The sequence below is a fragment of the Tursiops truncatus genome, chromosome 6 (genome assembly GCF_011762595.2).
Source record: "Tursiops truncatus isolate mTurTru1 chromosome 6, mTurTru1.mat.Y, whole genome shotgun sequence".
NCBI classification, from domain to species: Eukaryota; Metazoa; Chordata; class Mammalia; order Artiodactyla; family Delphinidae; genus Tursiops; species Tursiops truncatus.
The window spans coordinates 59138315-59159489 of NC_047039.1; the positions used below are offsets into that span (position 1 = coordinate 59138315).

Below are 21175 nucleotides of genomic sequence, written 5' to 3' on the forward strand. Positions count from 1 at the left end.
GAAAGGTCGAAGCTTGAGGTTGGGCTCCCCAAATGGGGTAGTGTCATAGGGCATTTAGCATTCCTGAAATTAATAGTTGATGAGGATTTAAATAATGTCATGATTTTCCCCCTGAACATTCCAGCTAGTCATTCCTTTTAGGCACTTTTTTTTTGGTCTAAGTTTATCTACCTCTGAATACACCTTTCTAGTTTTGAACCACACTCCTCACAATTGAATCCTCATCACGGTTAGAAAGCTTGTTTTAAAAATATGCAGTGACAGTATATTCAAAGTCTCATACTTTTGTTTTCAAACAAAGCCAATCCCTTCATATGTATTCATCACACAAGAAACAGAGCAGTTCACAAACTAGATCTTCAGGGGCTGTTAATGACTGGAGCTTTTCTTCTCAGGCTTGAGGAGTTATGTCAGCTCCAAGTATCTGTAAGTAGATTCACTGTTTGCTGAGGGTCAGGGTAGGGGGTTAAGAAGGAGTACGTTATTTTCACCTGAGTAGATACTTTCCTTGAAGGAAATTCATCAGTTGTGTGGGCCATGGAATTTGGGAAGCTCCCGGGAATGTTGTTCTATTTAAGAAAATGCTGACTTACTCCGTGGTTTATTCTAGATGTTGGATGGGTGGTCAACAAGTCATGCTGGGGAGATGGCAGCCTGAGGCTAGAGAGGCAATTGGTTTACAAATTAGAACAAAGTGAACTGACCCCCACAAGACTTCGGCCTCATCAGCTCCTTGCCACTTGTGGTGTGCTGTTTGACAGCCCTTATTTCTAATTCTCAGCCTGAAGCCTGAAACCAAAACCTCAAAAGCCCCTTTGAAGAATCAAATAAAATTCTGTGTCTTATGGATATTTGTTTAGTATGTATTTACACACACACACAGAAGAAACCGTTATTTGATGTTGGGAGCAATGTTGTTGAAAAGGGTGTCAATGTACCTTTAACTCTAGAAATATTTTATATAAAAGGATCAGGCCCATGATGACATGTTTAACTGTCGCAAGTAGATTTTAGGTCCTTTGAGTAGAAATGGTCTCATCCCCTGGGATCTCAGCAAGTCTTCCAGCTACTGTTCCACCTCCCACCAGCCTCCTGGCTCATGGGTGTGTTGAGCACTGAGGATGGGACATATTGGCCCAACATGTTAACAATTTTTTTATATGTAATAAGAGCAGATGTGAAATCTTTGTTGTCAACTATAAACTTACCAAATGCCCATGGTTTCTTGGTCCTCAATGATATGCATTAAAAAGCTGGTTTATTTGTTCATTTGCTTGGGTAAAACAACAAGCTGATGTTAATCTTGAGCTAAAATAATCTTCCTCAACAGGTTATGTGGCTCATGAGTTTATTTTGGATACAAGACCCTTCAAAAAGTCTGCAAATATTGAGGCCGTCGATGTGGCCAAGAGGCTTCAGGATTATGGTGAGTGGTCTCCCGGGAGTGACCCCTTGTAGGGGAACTTGGGTTTTTGACATTCATGTAGCTGCCCATGTTGGCTATGGACCACAGACTGACTGTGCAGGTACCATAGTAAACTGATCCACAGGCTAAATGGGGATCTGGGGGCTGTGGACAGAGAAAAAACTTTGCCCATGACTCCATCGGTACCATCCTTCAAAAGATATTAAATCACGCATCTTGAATCCATCAGCAGCTAGGTAAAGAAGACTTTATAGTTAACAGTTAAAAATCCCAGAGAAAATGATTGCTGCTCTCTGCCCATGTTTCTGGTAAATCCTTCCACCTATCCTACTCCTGGTAAACAGAGAGGTCCATGAAAGTGAAGGAAGTGAAGCAGGCATCCTGTAGGAGTGTTAGAAAGATGAGTGGCATTTGAGTTTTATAGCCACCTCAGTCGTGGCATAGCTGTTTCAGCTGCTCATAGAGATGAAGGAATAGGTGCACCTTGTTTTCCCAGAGATGATGTGATTTTTCTGTGAAGTCTTTTATCTGTGTGTTCTTAGTGGATGTTCACTCAGCACAGCCGTTATTAAAATACATTTTCTTAGTGACATTATTAATAACATCACAGAACCTTCAATTCTCAGGAAGGCTAAGTTGGGGAAAACTTTGCCTTTTGATGGATGTGGAGTCCTATCTGAATTTTAAGATGATTTGAATGACTTCTTTTAATAAGGAATGTAAAATGTTTAATAATTTAATAGTTTTACTATCGTATCATAACGGGAGTCCCACGTGTGTGACTCATTTCTCTCGTGAATGAATGATCTTATTATGTAGAGTTACACTGATAATAAATGGGAAAACCAGAGAGTTTTCATTAATGAAATTAGCCATTACCTCAAAATCTCCTGTTGGCTGCTCCTATGACCTGACTTAACTTCTCAGGCAATGGCTGAGTGATGGCTGATTCAGGTTAAGGCTTCCCTTCTGTGATGTGTGGTCTGTATCCCACATCTGACTGCAGCAGCATTTGCAGGGAGCAAGGTGGGGGATGGAGGTAGGAGGGAAGTGGTATTTGAAGTCACTGCCCAGTATTTCCAAGTTCTGCTCTATCTACAACCTTGATATTTTGATGTTTGATAGAGTGATGGCTATGCTTGCCCTAAGCCCAGAACTGTCCAGGTGCCTGGCACATAGGAGGCACTCGGAACAATTGTGCTTAATAAGTGAGAGAATGAATGAATGGCTAAGTAAAAAAAACAACAGTGAAAATGACAACACAGATTCTGGGTCTAAATCACCTACTGAATCAGAATTACTGATTACACTAGGGGTGAGGCCTAGTAATCTGTGTTTACAAGCACTTGGATGAGTCCTATCAGGTGAGTTGTGGGTGGGGCATGCTGCCATATGGCAGAGATTTCTAAACTTAACCTGATTCTGATATGAGTTTTTAAAGGCTCATACCTTGGATTTCCTGAATCAGGGTTAAAATCCAGGAATCCGTGTTTCCATGACAACTCAGATGGTTCCAGATATGGGAACCACTACAGCAGAAAATACTGGGCTGAATTTGCTCACACATGGAATTGAGGTCAGACTTAATGGGTAATGAGATCAGCTTGTTGTTTAAAAAAGAAATCCCTTTCTGATTTGGGTGACACAGTTGTAGGCATTTGTCAAAATTCATTAAATTGTACACTTAAGATCTGTGTATTTTGCAATATGTAAACTATCACAAAAATATGGGGACAGATACTGAATTCAGATATTGAATTCTAGCTAATAATATGCATGCTGAAGTGCTTAAGGGGGAAGTGTACTGATGACTGCAACATGCTTGGAAATGCATCAAAACTAAGGTGGATGCCTTAGATATGTGATAGGAATAGATGACTAGATAGATATGTGATAAAGCAAACAGAGCATCATTGTAGATTCTAGGTAGAAGGTATATGGGTGTTCACTCTACAGTCCTTTCAACTTATTGGTATATTTGAACAATTTTATAATGAAATGTTGAGAAGACAATCCCTTAAAGAATGCAGGCATGACTCTATAAAGCACTCCACGTAATGATGCACACCAGAATTGGGAACCATTGCCCTCCAGGGCCAACTTAGTTGACAGAAATATCAACCTGGGAGCTGTTCACCTTTTAAAGTTTCATAGGAAAAAGTGTAAGAATTGGGAAAAAGTTTTTGGCTTTTGTCCAGGAAATCTCTCTCTTGACCATGTGTCTTGTCGATTGATCTTAACATGTGAAAGCTTTTGGAAACATAGAAATACCTTCAGCCTGTATTCAGTGTAAAGGTGAAGACTTTCTACATCCTGGGCAGGCCTCAGTTTCCTCATCTGTAAAATAGGGACAGTAACACTCACCCCAGGCTTCTTAATGCTTGTTACCTCATTATTTAACTTTTGGTAGGCTATAATATTTTAATTTCTCTTAACCTAAAGTATTACATGAACATTATAAAAGGATTCTAAAACACAAAGTGAAATAAAAACCCTAGTCTCATTTTCTGGCAATAACCCTGTTAGAATTTTAGTATTTATTCTTCAAAGCAGCTTCCCTCATAAAATATACATACATACATACATATATGAAGTGTATGTGTATATATACATATACACACATATATAAATGTGTATATATATAAATACTTTGCCATTTTTAAAATAGAAATGAGACAATATCATTAGGTAGCTTGCCTTTTTCACTTAAGTTGGGTAAACATTCAAAAATATTAACTAATATACATTTAAATACTAAGAATGGTTGCATATTTATTGTATGGAAGCCCAGTAAAATTTGCCTAATCAATCCTCTATTGTTGGATGTTAGGTTATTTCCTAAGCTTTTCTTCCATAAATAGTGCTAAAATGAATCCCTAGATATATACGGTAGCAAATTTATCAGATTATTTTCCTTGGGATAAACTATAAGATGGGGAGGGTCTCTTCTTCCCAATTGGGGAGGTCAAAGTTAGTGACACAAGTTCCCCCATCTCTTTTGCAGGATTTCATGCCCCTACCATGTCCTGGCCAGTGGCAGGCACTCTCATGATTGAGCCCACTGAGTCGGAAGACAAGGCAGAGCTGGATAGATTCTGCGATGCCATGATCAGCATTCGGCAGGAAATCGCCGACATTGAGGAGGGCCGCATCGACCCTAGGGTCAATCCACTGAAGGTACGTAGGCACTGGTACTTTATCTAAAGTATCCCAGAGAGTAGAAAACAGTGTCTGGATGGTGTGCCGGCAACCTCTGAAGTCTTACTGGAAGATGATATTCTTGCCTAGAATAATGCCATTCTTCTGAGCAGACCATACGTTCATTACCTGGAAGTTTAAATCTTCTTGAATCAACACAACAGTGGTTACTCAAGTATAATGTGGTTATTTATTTTTTTTCCTTTTTTTTTTTTTTAAAGATTTTTTTGATGTGGACCATTTTTAAAGTCTTTATTGAATTTGTTACAATATTGCTTGTTTTATGTTTCCGTTTTTTGGCCACGAGTCATGTGGGATCTTAGCTCCCTGACCAGGGATGGAACCCGCAACACCTGCATTGGAAGGCAGTCTTAACCGCTGGACCGCCAGGGAAACCCCGAATGTGGTTATTTCTGATGTTTTAACTTTATGTATGCGTTTGGTGGTTGCGGGAGCTATTTACCCCACAAGGACCCAGTTGGCTTCCAAAGGAGGGAGCAGAGGCTGAAGGACCCTATATAGCTGGAGAAGTCTTATCATTCTGTGTCTCTGTTTGATATACTCTACTGAGATTATTTACCTTATAAACTCTGGATAAATATATTCTTTTATTGGAGTAGTTATCTCTTAGAACAAGATTGGTACTTGGCCTGAATGTTTTACCATGTTTATGGCCTACACTGGAAAAAAAATTGTTAGGCATTACTTCGCCTCTTCCAAAATATGTTCCTTTTATATCTGGTCAGAGCTCTAAGTTCTGCATTAGGTCCAGACATTATTAAGCTGAGGGATCATGAATTGAGAATACCTCGAAGGCTGTGGTTCTGTTGTTATGGCTTCAAGCCAGAGGAGTATGAGATGTTCAGGGGAGCTCAGACAAGTTCCAGAGCTGCCCAGCTGAAGGTGGAGTGCTGGGGCCAGTGGCTGGCGGGAGAAGGCCAGCACCGTGCTCAGTGTGAGTTTGACAGGGTAGTGGAGGAATATAGGATTTGCTCTCATTATTATTTCTCTTTTCTCTGGATTCTTTCAGGGTTTAGGCCGTTTTTTAAAAATAGCAATAGACATCTAAAGAATACAATACTGAGATACAAAAGCAAGTGGAGGATAACACTCACAGGATGATATAAGGTTTAAAAGTGTACCAAACTAGGCTCTATGCAGTTTATTAATATATGCAGTAATAGTATAAAAACACGATGAGAATTGTGACAACCAAATTCAAGGTAGTGGTTATCGCTGGGGAGGAGGGCCAGCAATAAGATGGAAAGGGGATATGCAGGCAGCTTCAACTGTATCTGTAATGTTTCTTGTTTTAAAAGGTTAAGAAATATGACAAAAATGTTGATTTATGTTGGGTGCTTATTTTATTACTGTAACTTTCTGATATTGGAAATATTTCACAGTAAAAATTTCCCTACCAAAATTTCCTTCCCCCCAAACTGAAACAAAACCACCACCCTCCGTCCATGGGCTTCCATCACCTCACTGGTTAATGTGATGTGCAGAAGGAAAAGGCAGTGTTCTGCTCTGACCCCTCTCCCGTCCATGTCTCTGTCTCAGATGTCTCCACACTCGTTGACCTGCGTCACATCCTCCCACTGGGATCGGCCGTATTCCAGAGAGGTGGCAGCATTCCCACTTGTAAGTTCTCCTCTGAAACTGGATGTGCCAGCTGGTCCACGTTCATGGGTGTATGAGAGGCCATCACCTGCTCTGAAGGGCTCCCACTCTTGCTGTCTCCTCACCATAGTGACCACATGTAGTCAGAACAGTGCAGAACCCAGGAATTGGCTTTCAGAGCTCTGAGGTCAGAGTCAGAATGCCAACCAGGGGCCTGGGAATCCTCAGGGTGCACAGTGCAGGAAGACCAAACGGGAGTCCCTGTCAAGTGGATCGATGTTTTCTACCATCATCCAACAGAGAGATGGCCCCAAATGCAGTCTTTCTCCCCTTTGATTCTTAGGTGAAGGTGCTCTGTGGTATGCTCGGCAGAGCAGGGACAGGGGGATTCTGATGGACAGTAATGAAGGAGTTTGGATTTTAGCTTTTTATACTTTTTGAGTACTTGTTGGGCTAATGGTACCTCAGGCCGTGGGAATATCATTGCAGTTTCCTCTTCCCCACCAAGAGAAACCTCTCAGAATATCCCGAAGATTTCCGTCTTTTGTCCCTTGCAGCCCTTCGTGAAACCAGAAAACAAATTCTGGCCAACCATTGCCCGGATTGATGACATCTATGGAGATCAGCACCTGGTTTGTACCTGCCCACCCATGGATGTTTACGAGTCCCCATTTTCTGAACAGAAGAGGGCCTCTTCTTAATCTTCTCTCCCTAAGTTCAAGTGACTGATTTAATGGCTTTGGCGCGCCTGATAAAGAAATATTTCACTTTCCACCACAGACTCAAGTAGGGGTTTTATATACTGTGTATATTTTTGTAATCTCTCTCAAGGTAAATGTAAATACAATTAGCATAGTGAGTGGAAGCTCATTGTTGGAAGATTGATTTGCTTTGGTGCCTCTGCTTTCACATGTAGCAGTTGATGTTCAGGTTGCCGTGATTGGGATCACTTAGTTTTTTGCATAGAAAATTTGGGGTGTGCTAGTAACTTTAACTCCAATGTAGCAAGTTTGCAGTATAGAGACTATACTGAAGATCCGATAGACATATTTTTATTCCAAATAAGTCCTTGTGGACTGTGCCATCTGTGGGAAATCCCAGGGCAAATGTTTACATTTTGTATACACTGAAGAAATCTTTTTCCTCCTACTAATTTGCCTAATCTGTAATAGTATTTCTGAGTGTTCTCCTTTTTCCATGTGTGTAGTTTTTTAAAAATCTGCAATTAATAATATTCTAATAAAAGCATTGCAATTTGAAGAATGCCTTCTTGGTCCACTTTCCAATGTTAACTCCCATGTACCCTAGTTTCAGAGGAGTTTGAAGGGTAATGAGAATACTCAACCCAGTAGAACCGTTACATTATTAGTTGTGTCTTTGGCTAAAGAAACAGTTTGTATGTCTCAGTCAGCAGTGAATGCCACTTTAGCCCTTTCTGCTAGAATTGTGTTTGGCTGCATATAACTGAAAAACAACCACAGCATTTTAATTAAACAGCAGCTCATTTTTTCTCATTTAACAGTAAGTCCAGAGATAAGAAGCCGAGGGGTAGTTTCAGTTTTCCTGTTCTGCCTCCTTTGCATACAGTCTTCATCCTCACGGTCCTAAGATGGCTACTGCATACCCGGGCATCACATACCCATTCTAGGCAGGAAAAAGGAGGAAAAACAAAAGGCAGATTCCATCCAAGTCAGGTGCTTTTGAAATGCTTTCCCAGAGGTTCCACCCAGTAACTTCTGCTTACTTTTAACTGGCCAGGCTTGGTTCAAATTGCCACTCCTAGCTGCAAGGGAGTATGAGAAGGTCTTTTACCTGCGCATGTTACTGCCCCAAAGAAAACCAGAAGTTTGTTAATTGAAGAAAAGGAAAAGAATGAGTTTCAGGTAGGCAATTAGCACGCCTGCCACAAGTAACTTTTCCCTAGAAATAGCAAATGCTTCATATGTTCCTCCCCAAACCAGTATTTGGTATACTGGTTTGGGGAGGAACATATGAAGTATTTGGTATACTGGTTTGGGGTATATATGGTATAACCATATATACCCCAAACCAGTATTCCCAGTGCATGCTGTGAGGGTTCTATTAAAGCTAAGTACAAAATGCCAGGCCTGGGAGACACGCCTCTGGACAGGCTTTGTATAGTTCCCCCTCACCCCCACCTTGTGATAAAATTTACCATTTTAACCATTTTAAATTATTCAATTCAGGGGCATTAAGTACCTACAAAATGTTATGGAGAATATACCTTCTGAGCACTTTTGAAGATGAGGAGTCTGATGTAGACACACACATACATCCTGTGAATCGGGCATCCCCTTGGCCTTCTCACAGCCCTGGGACAGGCCACAGGCCACTCCTGGAACATATGAAGCAAATGCTTCATATGTTCCTCCCCAAAAGTTATTGAGCATGTAGTAGCATGTAGTCTAACCCTGACTACTTGGTTCCTTGTTTGTTACTCAACCAACCATCATTCAAGCTATTATGATAGTGACCAGAACGAAAGGTCTGCGTGCTCTATTGAATGCTCTGCAAGCGGTCTACTCATTCTCACACTTAAAAGTTTGTAGAACTGTTCATTTCAGCCTAACTAAGCAGTAGCGAAGTGATGGGATCCATGGTTCCTTTTTTACATAATAATTAAATGATTAATATCTGTTGAGTACTTCTCAGGTACTATTCTAAGTGTTTATTATTTCATTGGAGCCTCACAACATTCCACTTTTACACGAGGGGGAAGGTATGGAAGGATGCCCAAGGTCACACAGCTGATGAGAAAGAACAGCCAGAATCTGAACCCAGGCTGAACAACTCCAGTTCCTACCGGTGTAAACTGGGTACCACACTGCCATGGTCACCACACACCTGGAGACTCTGCCCTTCCTGAGCTGGAAACCAGGCTCTCAACACAGACTGACCATCAGGGAATGGAGTAGCCCCTTCTGAGGAAGCACAAGCATGTGTAAACAAACCATCAGAGTGAACAGCAATTCTTTTCTTTCTTATCAGACTGTAAAGTGTTAGTGGTCGAGTACCCAAGTTGTCTCCACAGCTGGTCATTCACTGCTTGCCGTGGAATATGTTAGGGGCAAAAGCAGGTGATTAAGAGAGTTGAAGTAAACTGTCTGTCTTCACTATTAAGTCACTCATGCGTTCACCTGAGGCTTGTGCCATCTTTCCCTGCTCCGGGTCTTTGCCCGTGTAGTATCGTCCACCTGGAGCACTTGTCCCTGTCACCTTTGCTTTGCTGGCTCCCGTTTGTTCTTCATGTTCCAGCATCTCTTCAGGAGGTCTTCTGCACGTCTCCATGAAATGGGATCTCTCTTTTTCTAGCTTGGCACTCAGTTTGTTATCCTACACTCTTTGCACAGTTAGTAATTATTCTGTTTACTTGATTTTTGTCTACCTCATTAGACTGAGTTTTCTGAGAGCAGGGACCATATCTCATTCATCATTGGATTCCCAGTGCTGAGCTGGGGTCTTCCACATTGTATGTGTTCAACAAACAAATATAAATTGAATGAATGAAGGAATAATCCTTGATCTCAAAGAGGGACACTGCCATGGAAACCAGTATTCCCAGTGCATGCTGTGAGGGTTCTATTAAAGCTAAGTACAAAATGCCAGGCCTGGGAGACACGCCTCTGGACAGGCTTTGTATAGTTCCCCCTCACCCCCACCTTGTGATAAAATTTACCATTTTAACCATTTTAAATTATTCAATTCAGGGGCATTAAGTACCTACAAAATGTTATGGAGAATATACCTTTTGAGCACTTTTGAAGATGAGGAGTCTGATGTAGACACACACATACATCCTGTGAATCGGGCATCCCCTTGGCCTTCTCACAGCCCTGGGACAGGCCACAGGCCACTCCTGGAACAACCCTCGCCTTGTAGCTGTGTGTCATAGAGGGGAAGGGCCCCAGCTCAGTCTGAAAACGCCATGAAGGATTTCCCTGGTGGTGCAGTGGTTAAGAATCCACCTGCCAATGCAGGGGACACGGGTTTGAGCCCTGGTCCGGTAAGATCCCACATGCCGCGGAGCAAGTAAGACTGTGCGCCACAACTACTGAGCCTGTGCTCTAGAGCCCGCGAGCCACAACTACTGAAGCCTGCGAGCCACAACTACTGAGCCCACACACCTAGAACCCGTGCGGCGCAACAAGAGAAGCCGGCACAACAAGAGAAGCCACCGCACTGGGAAGCCTGCGCACCGCAACGAAGAGTAGCCCCCGCTCGCTGCAACTAGAGAAAGCCCACGCGCAGCAATGAAGACCCGACGCAGCCAAAAATAAATAAATAATAATAATTAAAAAAAAAATCATGAACCCTCTAGATACAAATAGGGAACGTGTTTTCCAATGACCAAACTGGTGACTTTCATGCAAATAAAGGAGGCAGGTGCCAGTTTTGGGTGCAAGAAGCCATCTGGGACAAGCAGTTTGGAAGTTGAGATGTTAGCACTTTGAGAGGTTTGCAGGGCTCTGGGACATAACATTTGGCTCAGACATCAGCCAGGGTTAGGGATGTTACCTAGGGCAGTGGTTTTCAAACCTTAGTGTGTCTAGATCACCAGAAGGGCTTATAGACAACAGAATGCTGAGCCCTGATGCATTTCTGATTCAGTACCTCTGGGGCAGGGCCAGAGAATTTGCATTTCTAACAAGTCCCAGGTTTTGTTGCCTCTCAGCTTTCTTTGTTCACATTTCAGAGACATTTCCAGAACTCTAAGCCTTTAAGGGATGGGTCTGGGGAGGCAGGTAGGGGTGAGGAAGAGGCTGGACTTAGTCAACCTTGCATCTTTTATGCAAATCTTACCATTTTGAGAGGAAAATCCCTCTATGACCGGAGCAGACTGTCCTAGAGCCGATGCCACCTGTGCTTCCGCCTGTCTGGCCTGCTAGGCTCGCTCCTGCCATTTGGAAAACAAATCAGCTTTATTATCAATAAGAAGCCAATTGGAGACTGTGGTTTTAGATCTCTAGCTGGAAGGGCTTGCTTCTCCATTTTTACCCCCATGCTTCAGCAATCTGAGCCCGGGGACACCCCACTCAAGAAAAAAGCTTGAGTCTGTAGAGCAGATACGCTAATCCAGAATTGCCGCCCTGTGCTGATCCCAGGTGAAGGGAGGAGATAAAAAGGCGGGGGGGGCTTCCCCAGTGCTAGTGGAGTAACGTGGTGATCATCGTCAATCACCTCCTCTGTGGAGAGCAGTAAGAGGTAAGCCAGGAGGCAGGAGTGTTCCATCAGCTGAGGTCATTCCAGAATGTCCAGAAGACAAGAATCCAGGAAGCAGGAGTTGGTGCCCAACACAGAGCATACTACTCTCATAAGTCTGTTTATTTTCCTGCTGGGTGTAGTGCAGGATAGCAACCAGAGTACTTGCTTTGTAGTCAGACTGCCTGGGGTGGTATCCCAGCTCCCCTATATGTACCTGTATGGCCTCAGAGAAGATAATTAGCATCTCTGAGCCTCAGTCGCCTTATCTGTAAGATGACATTACCACTCCTAGGTGAGAATGAATTCGATATATTGTTTGGAACCTGGCACAAAGTAAGTGCTCCTTAGTGTTAGCTCCTGTTATTATCCTCATCTTCACATAGGATCTAATGTCCTATTCTATACATCCTGCACTCCCTGTACCAGCACAGGAGTCCTGACACCAGTTTGACTTACCTTGCATTCAGATCCATCTTCTTTCCCTTTCCATTCCTAAGGGCCCTTTTCCTCTGGACCACCAGAGAAAGTGGGAGGAACATGAGCTGTGACTTCATACGGATCTGGATTAAATTCTCAGATATACCAACTGTTTTGAGACAACAGGCAAATTCACTTATCCTTCCTGCACTTCAGTTACTTAAGGTATAAAATAGCAATAATAAAAGTACTTACTTCAGTCAGCCTTGTTGTAAGGATTAAACAAGATAGAGTGAGCACTTGGCATTGTGTCTGGTACCTAGAAATCACTAACTTATTCAGCAAACTGACTGAGCCATTATGTACCAGGCATCATTCTAAATGACAGAGATACAAGATGAACAAGAAAGTTAAGTCCTCTTTCATGGGACATCAATTCTAGATGGACAAACACATCAAGACTTCACAGTATTAAATGTTCTTTAGAAAACAAAAACCAATATGGCCTGTGGGTGGGTGGTGTTTGGGAATCCTTTATATTAGGTGACCAGGGAATGATTCTCTTACAAGGTGACTTTCAGGCTAAAATCTGAACAAAAAGAAGCCAGCCATGACTAGATGTGGAGAAGGGGCAAAGGGGGTGTTCAGGAAGAGGAAGAAGCATATTCGAAGGCCTTAGTATCTGTATTCTCCATCTTATTTATTTAGCATTTGGTTATTTTCAATCTCATATGTAAAGGGTTTTAAGAATCCCTGGGAAATAGGGAAGAAAGAAGATGAGGAATAAACGCTGGGGTCAAAGAAAGGTGTCCGAATCTTTCTGGAGTCAAGAAGGAGGAGGAGGGGTTTGAGCCTAGAGTCGAGATCATAGGGAATGAAAATAGGGTCCAGAGAGGAAAAAAGGGACCCCAGCACAGGATGGAGGGCTTTGAGGGAAAAGGAGAAAAGGTATTGGGGAGGGGAAGCGGTCCTTGGGTCAGGAAGGGAGGGCAGGATTTGTAATTGGGGAAGGAGGGAGGGAAGAGAACTGAAAGTGGGGAAAAGATGCAGGTTAGGAACAGCAAGGAAATGGGGGAGGCGGTGGTAGGGGTCTGTGGTAGGATGGGGAGAAGGATCCAGATGTGGAAGAGGAAGGAACATCATTACCTCAGTGACACGGCAGATGAAAGAAATATTGGGGGGAAAGAAAAGCCAGATGGGGGGGTAGGGGAGGTAGGAGAAAGTTCTCCAGGGGGAGAAGGAAGAGAAGGGAGTCAAGAGCATGAACAATTGGCCGAATTAAGGAGGCAGGAGAGAACTCCCTCAAATTAGGAAGAGGAGAGAAATCAAGAGAATGGGGAAGGGGGATGGTTAAAAAGTTGACTTGAGAGCACAGGGTCTGACAAAAGGAGAGGGTGGAGGGCAGGAGGAAGCCCAAGCTTGGGAGGGAGGGAGGCCAGCAGTAAGCAGAAGGTGGAGGAAGAGGAGAGAAGCAGTGTTGTGTGGAGGGTGGGTGGCGAGTGGACCAAGAGACCTAGGGTCCAAGTTCCCTGGATGAGAAAGAGGCTGGGAGGGGGGGCACCAGACATAGCGGAGTGGGAAGGTCTCTCAATACAGGGGTAGAGGGAGGACCCCATGATTAGGAGGGAAATGTGTGTGGGAGGGAAGGACGCTGAGAGAAGAGGAAGGACAAGGAAGAGTTCTTGTCCTACTAGGCGGCAAGAGTTCTGAACTGAGGGAACCATACAGGATCCAAACCTGAGGCCAGAGGTAAGGAAGTAAGAGGCAGGGGGGTGACTACCTCGGGGTTAGGATGTCTGTGAAGTTGAAAACTGAGTCCAGAGAGCAGCAAAGCCCTGAGGACAGGGCTGGTGGAAACCTCCCAGGAAGGGAGCCTGAGGGGCTGGAGGACCCGCCTGCTTATTACTGGCCACAGAAGCAGGCAGGGACCCTGCTGTGTATGACTAACCAAGATGTGTGGTCTGTGCGGGTGAGTGTATATGTTCTTTTTCCTCTTTCTTGCTTCTCCTGTTCATATGTAATTCTTATCGCTTGCTTCATTGACTACTTGATCTCCCCCTTCCCCCCTCCCCTAGCCCTCCCTGTTCCGGGGGGCCTCCCAGCTGTAGCTTTACCTTGCCAACTAACTTCCCAGCCTTCGTACACATTGTCCATCTGGAGCTTTTCCCATGTCTTCTCCCCACCTCTCATATATATAACTTCCTCAGGATGGGGAACAAGTCCCTGATATTAAAGAAGCTACAATCTCTGCTGTCAGATCACCCATCCCAAAGTTTGTTTTGGAACATGTAGTCTATCTAGGGGAGGGGGCAGTCTCTGGTGCCTGGAACTGGGAAGGGTTACTGGATACCTTTTCCGTAAAAGCAGTGCTGCTCAATTAGGGTTTAAGAGGCTTTTGAAGGCTAACCTGGAAATCTACCTCTTTCCTCTGTATCATTGTTCCTACAGGAAATATTTGTACAAATTCATATAAGAGATTTCATTTTCAACCTACATTAAGTCATAGATTATGGCCATCATTCTTCGACAAATTAAGTTCTGAAATGCAGGTTGGAGATTGCCTGTAATTTTTCCTGAATTCAAGAGAATCAATGGACAGTGGAAGGTTGAAAAAAATCAACTACAAATTATTATTATTATTATTTTGCGGTATGCGGGCCTCTCACTGTTGTGGCCTCTCCCGTCGCGGAGCACAGGCTCCAGACGCGCAGGCTCAGCGGCCATGGCTCACGGGCCCAGCCGCTCCGCAGCATGTGGGATCTTCCCGGACCGGGGCACGAACCCGCGTCCGCTGCATTGGCAGGTGGACTCTCAACCACTGCGCCACCAGGGAAGCCCCAAATTATCTTTTTTAAATGGACCTCCATGACTCTCTGGGGGTCTGGATCTCTTATAGAGGTCTAGGGTTTTCAGAACCAACGCAAGAGAATTTTAGTGTGATTTTGATCTGTCTATTGCCCTGTAAAAGCACTAGTAAAAGCGTTTGTAGAGTTTGGGGTATGACATTTTCAATTTCCTACAAAAGCACTTCTGAAGATCATTTGAAAAAAATACAACAAAAAACTTGGTGAGATTCACAAGATTTAAGTGCTTTAAGTAACAGCCGAAGTTATAAATTCCCAGAAAACAGGGTGGAATCCAACAGCACCAGGAGTGATATCAGTCATCCTAAAAAAATGCAGAATTTCCCCCAACAGTGCTGCCACTGGGAACTTGATCCAAAATTGCTACTCACTGCAGTAGGAAGCAGCCAAAGTACAATTAGATTACAAACAGATTCTTTCTTAAAAGTCTGGCATAAAGAATGGAAAAAGATAACTTGCTTGCATTCAAGACATTTTATCCAACATGAACTGCATAGGAATATTAAAGTTCCCCAAAATAGAAGAACTAGATGTTTTTATTGGTTAAGAGAAGCAGCTTCAATGCATTCCAAAAGACAATGAAGAAAATACTTTCCATGGAAGGAGACAGTTGGGTAGGCTGTTACATAAACTTGCAAATAGCAAAGGAGTGAGTATAGTGTGTGGTGCCAGCCATGTTGGCTGGGGGTGGGGTGGGGGGAGTCGGGGGGTAGAGAGCAGAGTCAGCACTATTTCTGCATTTTGTCAGAAAGACAGCCTTTAGCCTGGGACAGCATCTGCCATTCACACCAGTGCTGTCAGTCTGAGGTCTAATGCTCCTGAGCAAGAGGCAGTTTGGGGACGAGAGGCTGAAAGGAGCCAGTTAAGCAGGCTCAGTATCATCCTTAAGCAACTTCATTATTTCCCAGAAACTGGTTGCATTTAGGAATGAAGCCCATGGTTTTTACGGTATGCAAACGAGAAGAGTCTCTAAAAAGAAATAGGTGCCATGCAACAACCACTCAGACATTTTCAGATGAAATTCAGTCAGGTTACACACCGGTTCTCTTTAAAATCGTGTCCAAACCCGGTTTTCAAAGAGCAAAAGGATGTAATACGAAAATACTGGAGTAAATAATCAAACAACATAGTGAAGCAGAAAAAGTAGTGGAAAGTAACACAGCCTTGAGCTTAAATTCTAAATCTGCTCCTGACTACCGTCAGTGACTTAGGATGAGTAACTCTCTTATCTCCAGTAAAATGGAGATGATGGCATTTACCTCACAGGGTGTGCGAGTAGTAAGCTGGTATGAAACATACCAACGGTACTCAATTCTTTTTGGACACAGAATGAACATATACGGGAACTGTTGCTATCCCTGCTCCAAAGACATAGATATGCCAGTGAAATACTTCTCTTCCCCCCATTAAAAAACACACATAGGTTCTCAAGGAAGAAAAGGAAATCTCCACTTGGCAGAAATGAAGAGGGAACCCAAAGGACCTGACACTACGAGGCCCATGGAGGCGGCTGGACTGGATATGTGTCTTAGGAATTGGGATTCCAAAGATGCCAGGGAAGAGATGTTAGGAATCGAGGCTGCAGTTATAATGTATAGTAAGAAGCAGGAATGGGGTATGCTTAGAATTGGGAAAGTTCTGTTCCAATACCAGGACTGAAAAACTGGTATTTCTAGCTCAGGGTCACAGCAGGAGAACAAACTTTCCCTCCCAGGCCACGGGTGGAAACAAAGTCACTAACAAGAATCTTTGCTACATGTGAATGCAGAAGCCAAATTCGTACTAGTTGCATCGTGAGAGTCCCATTCAACAAAATTAACAACTGGTTCAGTTAAAAAGTGGGCTAGACTCAAAGAGAAAATTCAGTGAATTGGAAGATATAAGGAAATCACTTAGACCATAGCACAGAGTGGGTAAAGAGATGAAAGATGTAACAGATACTAAGGTATGGAGGGTAGACTGCTGCAAACTTCTAGGAGGTTAAGAAGGAGATAGAAAAAAATGGAACAATTATTTTTAAAAGAAAAATTTTTAATTCCAGAACTGCATTTTCAATTTAAAGGAGTACAATGAATCCCAAAGCAAAGCAAACAGCAATTAATCCACACCTAGATAGATTTTAGTGAAACTCCAAAGTCATTGGGGGGGAAAAACATATATCCTTCAAAGAAATAATCAAAATGACATCCAACTTTTTTCAGCAATAAAAGATGCCAGAACACAATGGAATACCTACAGAATGCTACAGAAAGAATAACTAGCAACCTAGAATTCTAAACCCAGCCAATTTATCTTTCTAAAATCAGTGGGGAAAAAAACATTTTCAGACCCACAAAGACTGAGAAAATTTACTGTTTGTAGACTTTCACTGAAAAGTCTACTGTAAAAAAACATCTTGAAGTATTCAACAAAAAACAGTGAGTAAACAGACAAAACGTGTCAAGTAAAACAGCAAGTCATATTTAAAATAAGACTTGAGTTTTAAAAAATAAGTTATAACGAATAGTAAACATTAATAGGTCAGAAAAGGTAATCTGAAGGGAAACAAAAATATATTTGTTTTATTCAGAAAACAACTGAGCTACTGACCATTTTATAAATACCAATCATATCAATATGCTCTAAAGTGTAGTAAGTTGTAAGATTAAGGATGATCACAAAATGATAGAAACATTACCTTTCAGTCCAGTGTGTGTGTGTGGCAGGGGTGGGGCGGCGAGGATCAAATCCTCTTCAATTATGAGAATATGGAGGAAAAGTAAGAATTACTCCTGCCTCCTCCGTAACAATAAACAAACTGCAATGATAGGAATAAACATTCCAGTAAAACACACATAAAGAGACTAAGTTTACCTATTAAAAGAGAAGACTATCTTAAAGCATAAAGTCCAATGAAATAAAATTCGCAGATTTTAACATTTGAAATACTATATTTTGTTTATGAATACCTAAGTATAAACAGAAAAGGCAACACTGAACTCATAATTTCTTGGGAGGGGGAGGGGAATGGGCAGGGTGACTGATGAAAGTATGTCTGCTTTGTTTATAGTATTTTATCCATTTTTGAAAGGCTACTTGGAGGACTCTGAGTACCACACAAGATGGAGTAAATACATTTCATCTCATTCCTGCTACTAAATATAACAAAAAACCCTGGACAAAATATATAAAGCAACTATCAAAAGGCTCTGAAAGGTGGAAAAAAGGTGGTAGCCTGGGTAGGCACTTTGGAACTTGAGGAATGACCTGGAAGTTTCCTGGGGTTTTTCTTTTGCCACCTTTTTACTTTCCTGGTTTGGGTGCAAGAAAAACCTAAAACCTGAAAACATCAATGGATACAGATGAAGAAAACAAAAAGCCTGCTCTCATAAGCCAAAGGATGGGAAAAGGGTGACCTGTATGAAAAAATCCATTTGATTATACCTGCCCCATTCCAAGTGAACACCCATCCCCATACTCACTAGATGTGGCCAAGACTGTGGGGAGGAGCCCTGTGGACCATCCCTGCTCTGTACTGAGTGACCAGCTGCAAAGAGGCAGCATCTTAACCATCCCAACTAGAGGTTGAGGGAGGATTACAGAGAGAAAGAAGCTGGAGAAAGGGTTCCTTTAAATCTATTAATGAAGTCTTGGGCAGACCCTCAAGCAGACCATGCATGAAACTGACCATAATCAACATGGCAAAGTGAACTATGGGTGGACTACTGCTGAGGTTTCAGATTGGTTTCTGGGTAGCATCCAAGTGGAGGTGAATCAGAATAGCAACGCAGAGGCTTTGAAAATTGACACTGAACCACAAAAGTGGGCCTGAACCCCGCTGAACCTAAACAGTTGGCCTTATAAAATAGAAGATTTAAATAGGAATAAGATTCTCATATTACTCAAAATGTCCAGGATCCAGTACAAAATTACTCATCATATAAACTTGAGTAAGAGATATGTGGAAGACCCAAACAAATTTTAGAACTGAAAAATACAATAACCAAAATAGAAAAAACTTACCCGATGGGCTCAGTAGCAGAATATAGATGGCAGAGGAAATTATCAGTGGACCTGCAGATCACTAAGAATTAATCTAATCTGAACAATAGAGACTATAAAGTGAGTAAAAATGAACAGAATCTCAGAGACTTGTGGGACAACAACAAAACGAACATTCATGGCATTAAAGTTCTGAAGGAGAGAAGAAAAAGTACACGGCTGAAATCACATTTGAAGAAAAAATGGCTGCAAAGTTTCCAAATTTGACAAAAGATATAATCTAGACTCAAGAAGCTGAATGAACCCAAAACAAGACAGATCTAAAGAAACTCATGCTTAGTCACATCATAATTGAAAATTAAAGACAAAAAAAAATCTTGAAAGAGGCTAGAGAAAAACACCACATTACCCATAGGGGAAGAACAATGTGAATAACAGTTGTTTTTTTTTTTAATTTTTAGTTATTTTTGGCTGCACTGGATCTTCATTGCTGAGTGCAGGCTTTCTCTAGTTGCGGCGAGCGGGGGCTACTCTTTGTTGTGGTGTGCGGGCTTCTCATTGAGGTGGCTTCTCTTGTTGCAGAGCATGAGCTCTAGGCACATGGGCTTCCGTAGCTGTGGAATGCAGGCTCAGTAGTTGTGGCGCACGGGCTTAGCTGCTCTGCGGCATGTGGGATCTTCCCGGACCAAGGCTTGAACCACTCTCTCCTGCATTGGCAGGCGGATTCTTAACCACTGCGCCACCAGGGAAGCCCAACAGGATACTTCTTAACAGAAAGCATGGAGGCTCAAGCCTTAAGCAGGGGAGAATCCAGTTCCATACTCACCTCCTCTGGCTTCAGGATCTTACTGGCTGTTGGGTGGAGACATCAGTTTCTTGCCACATGAGCCCTCTCTTGAGCAAGAGAGGGTGCCCAAGTGGAAGCCACAGTATCTAACTTTGGAAGTGACATCCCATCACTTCTATTCACTACATTACATGAGTTGAATAAAAGCATTCCAGCCCACACTCACAGAGAGTAGATTACAACAGGGCATGAAGCCCAGGAGGTAGCGATCACTGGGGACCATCTTGGAGGTTGCCTACCATGCCACCAACCAATTTATCAATAGCTTTGTCAATCAATTTGGATAGTAAAGAATTCAGTTTTAAAACAGCAGACGTTCTAGTGCCAAAGTATTAAAAAGATCAATTAAATTCAATTTCATGTCTACTGGTAGGCTGAGGAATTTAGGAATGCTATCGGTCAGGAAAGGCTGGGTCATGTATTAGCGACTCAAAAACCTTATGCTCTTAAAATTTACTTCACACTCACGTTGCATGTACATCACAAGTTGGCTGGGGACCCCACTCTGATAGAAAAGCTCTATTTAGATGCTACTGGTCTCCATGGAAGGGGAAAGAAAACTCTGGAGGGCAATGAAATGCTCTGCTCGGAAGTGACACATAGCATTTGATACAACTAACTGACAAGCTGGTCACGTGGCCCTGGCCAAGCACAAGGAGGTTGGGATGTATAATCCTAACACGTGCACTTGAGCCAGAAATACCTGGTGAAAAGTAAAAATGACTACTACAGTCGTTCTGGTCACTAAATTTTCAACCCACTCTTGTCTCCTACAGAGACTACACGCCCCCTCTGTCCAGAATGGTTATAATGAAAGAACAAAATGAAGAGTTAGTGAGATTGTGGCAACCTGAACTCTCATACACTGCTGGCAGTGTAAAACGGTACAAACTGCTTTAGAAATAGGTCTTCATTCTTCCTGAATAAATATTAATGAAATTGATGGGTTGTATGTTAAGCACGTAATTAATTTTATAAGAAATGTCAAACTATTTTCGAAAGACAAAGGTTTGCAGCAGCTTGCCTTATAATAGCGAAATCCTGGAAACAACCTATACATCAGGAGGTGCATAGACAGATTGCAGGATACTCATATAATGGATTACTCAGCAATACATTCAAATTCTGGCAGTGTCCATTCTGTTTTGTCTGTTGCATTTTGTTTTCACAGTCATGTTTATTTCAAAGAATTTTAATCTCAAATTACTCTTTGCACAGCAGCTTGTTCTTACTCTATCAATACTATGCAATTTCATACTTGAGGATATAGTCGTAAAACTCTTATTCTTTCATTCATTTTTTTCAATAAATCATTTGGTCGGCCTGCTTGGTCCCTCTAGCTGGCTCTTGATTCCTTGTGTCCAGTGACTGGTGTTTAATCTTTTTTTTTTTTTTCCTGTGTAGCGTCTGATTAACCCAGGTTACTAAATATCAGTTCTTTCAGAGATTTAAAGGTCTGGTGTGGGGACTAGTCAGCGGACAAGTAAGGATAACTCTTCTTACTGTGAGCTGTTGCTGAGTGGGCCACCAAGTTATTTCCTCAAATTAAGACAGACAAATCAGACAGGTAGGCAGTAATGAGCTCTATCTTCAGGGTGT

The 21175-nt window shown here is 42.4% G+C and overlaps 1 protein-coding gene across 1 annotated transcript in view; it reads left to right on the top strand.

Annotated features, from left to right (window-relative positions):
- The window catches only part of GLDC (glycine decarboxylase), a 100025-nt gene extending 92445 nt beyond the window's left edge, over positions 1-7580 (top strand). Inside the window, exons 22-25 of the mRNA XM_019934824.3 lie at positions 1331-1426; positions 4431-4603; positions 6185-6265; positions 6802-7580. Coding sequence (XP_019790383.1) covers positions 1331-1426; positions 4431-4603; positions 6185-6265; positions 6802-6945 — 494 coding nt within the window. The 3' untranslated portion in view covers positions 6946-7580. The remainder of the gene's footprint in view (positions 1-1330; positions 1427-4430; positions 4604-6184; positions 6266-6801) is intronic.
- Positions 7581-21175: the final 13595 nt, after the last annotated feature.